The sequence below is a fragment of the Bison bison genome, unplaced genomic scaffold (genome assembly GCF_000754665.1).
Source record: "Bison bison bison isolate TAMUID 2011002044 unplaced genomic scaffold, Bison_UMD1.0 scf7180017848707, whole genome shotgun sequence".
Lineage (NCBI taxonomy): Eukaryota > Metazoa > Chordata > Mammalia > Artiodactyla > Bovidae > Bison > Bison bison.
In genome coordinates this window covers 10,752-13,119 of record NW_011479280.1, presented here as the reverse complement: position 1 = coordinate 13,119, position 2,368 = coordinate 10,752, and the positions used below count along the sequence as shown (strand labels likewise).

The 2,368-nt window shown below is 43.7% G+C and overlaps 1 protein-coding gene across 1 annotated transcript in view; it reads right to left on the bottom strand.

Moving 5' to 3' along the window:
• Positions 1–4: 4 nt before the first annotated feature.
• SLITRK4 (SLIT and NTRK-like family, member 4) overlaps positions 5–2,368 on the bottom strand; it is a gene marked incomplete at its 3' end in the record, with an annotated part of 6,912 nt that continues 4,548 nt past the window's right edge. The window contains exon 2 of the mRNA XM_010845888.1: positions 5–2,106. Within this exon, the coding sequence (XP_010844190.1) occupies positions 5–2,056 (2,052 nt within the window). The remainder of the gene's footprint in view (positions 2,107–2,368) is intronic.

The following is a 2,368-nucleotide window of genomic DNA, read 5'->3' as shown; positions in this document are numbered from 1 at the left end:
ATGCTTCCGTGCCCAGGCCATCTTTTTTGTTGGTTTTGTGGTCATGTTTTCTCAGCTGCAACTGCATGGAACCGCACTCGGGGTTCCCCAGGCCTTCGTGCTTCACTGTGGGTTTCTTGTTTCGTCTCAGCACAAAAACAAGAAGGCAAAAAGCTACAAACACAGTTAAGATGAGGACCACTAAGATACTTAGGATCAAAATGGACAGAGGCACTGGACCACCAGGAGGACTTCGAATGGGCCCCAGCGGGGTAGTGAAAGTAATGGCGGGTGCAGGGCTCGTGAATGGCGCCGATGGCTTGTTTAAGAGCTTGGGACACAAGATTTCGTTTTTGAGGGACTTCAGTTCGATGTTGGCAAACTGCACAGGTGTCTCGCACTTCAGTTCTTTCATGACAATCCCATCGTTCAGCTTCTCCAGCCACAGCTTTAATGCCACCAAGTCACAAGTGCAGTCCCATGGGTTGCCCTCCAGGTCGATCTGAGTAAGAGCCTGCAGCTGATCCAGGACACCACTGACAGGCAGATACATAAACTTGTTGTTCCTCAGGTTCAGTCTAGCGAGGGGTGCTCCCGAGAAAATGTACACGGGCAGGCTCTTTAAGAGATTATTGTTTAAGTACAGCAGCTGCAAGTTTGGCATTGAGTCAAAGGTGCCCGCTAAGATTTCCTTAATTAAGTTGTATTCCAAATATAAATACTGCAGGTTATGAAGGCCTGAAAAGATCTCGGGATAGAGTCTCTCGATCTGATTGCCATTGAGATAAAGCCGGCGTAAATTCGTGAGGTTTCGGAATACATCCCCCTTGATTGCGGTAATCTGATTGCTGCCTAAATGGAGTAGATCCAGTCCCTCGAACTCGGTGAAATCGGAGATGTCCACGTCTTTGATGCTGTTGCCATTGACGTGCAACTTCTTGGCATTTAACGGTTTTGGTATCAGCTCTGACATGGACTGGATGTTTTTCTCTTGGCAGTTGACACTCAGTCCCAGATCGGAAGGATGGGTTTTGCAGAAGCAAGGTGCTGGACAAGGTGTAAGAGGAGGCACCCTGGTTTGGTAAGACACGATCTGGCTGAGATTGCGGTTAGAGAGGGCTTTGCCGGCCACGATTCCAGAGATCTTGGACGGATTTGTTGTTTTCGGTGCTTTGGTCACTAACCTGTGTAAAGATGTTTGGGTGGTGTGACCGTTCGGGGTGGTGTAGCCATTTTCCAGCTGAGACGGAGGCAGGATTCGTACGTCAAAATCACTGCCTGTGCCCATGGGGCATAATTCCTGCTTGTTGGTTTCTTTTAAAAGTCTTCCATATAAGTCACTGGGCGTTTCACAGATAGCTTCACCTATGTAAATGTTATATGGCATATTCTCCAGCCAAGCTTTTAAAGGCAATAGATCACAGCTACAGTTCCAAGGGTTATCTTCCAGTTGCAATTCGACCACACGGCCTATGTGTTCCAGAACTCCGATATAGGGGAGCTTCTGGATTCTGTTCCCTCGGATATCCAGATGAGTCAAAGATGCGAATCGGAAAATATTATCAGGAAGAAAGGAAATCAGATTGTCATTAAGAATGAGAACTTTTAGTTTGTGGAGCTTATTGAAGGCTCCCCGTTCAATATACTTGATTAAATTGTAGTCAGCCTGGAGATACTCCAAGTTCTCAATGCCAAGGAAAGTGTCAGCCCGGAGAATCTTTAATTCATTGTTGTTCAAGTGCAACTGCTTTAATGCACTGAGCCCAAGGAAGGCTCCTCCCTCAATGTTCTGCAGTTTATTATTTCCCAGCTGCAGGGACACTGCGTGTGAAAAATTCAAGAATGTGTTTGGGTAGAGGATATTTAAAAAATTGTTTTGGAAATTGAGGTGATAAAAATTGGACCAAGGGGGTTTCAGCTGATTTGGCCTGTAGACTGAAACCTTCTCACAGTTGACATACAGCACATTCTCAACTGACACGCAGGAACACACATTGCAAATTTCCACCGATATGTCAGAATCTGCATTTGTCGAAGAAATCAGGGCTGACAAAATCAGAAAGAGCCAAAGAAACATCTTCTTGCAATCAGCAAACAACTTTATGCTTCTGAATAAAGAGAAATAATCTAAAAAATAAAAAGAAAACATTTTTTTCAATGATTGTTACTTGAAAAAGAATTTGTGCTTAAATCCTACCACAGTGAACACATGGCTATAATCATTCGCTTTGTATTTTTAAGACACCCAAAACTTCAAGTATTCTCACTCAGTCCAACAAGAACCACCAAAAATACCATACATTTTATTTCTGTGCCTGTAGTTGATACAAAGTTTACATGTGCAGAACACACAACAAACAACAGTAAAAAAAAAAAAAAAAAAAAAAAA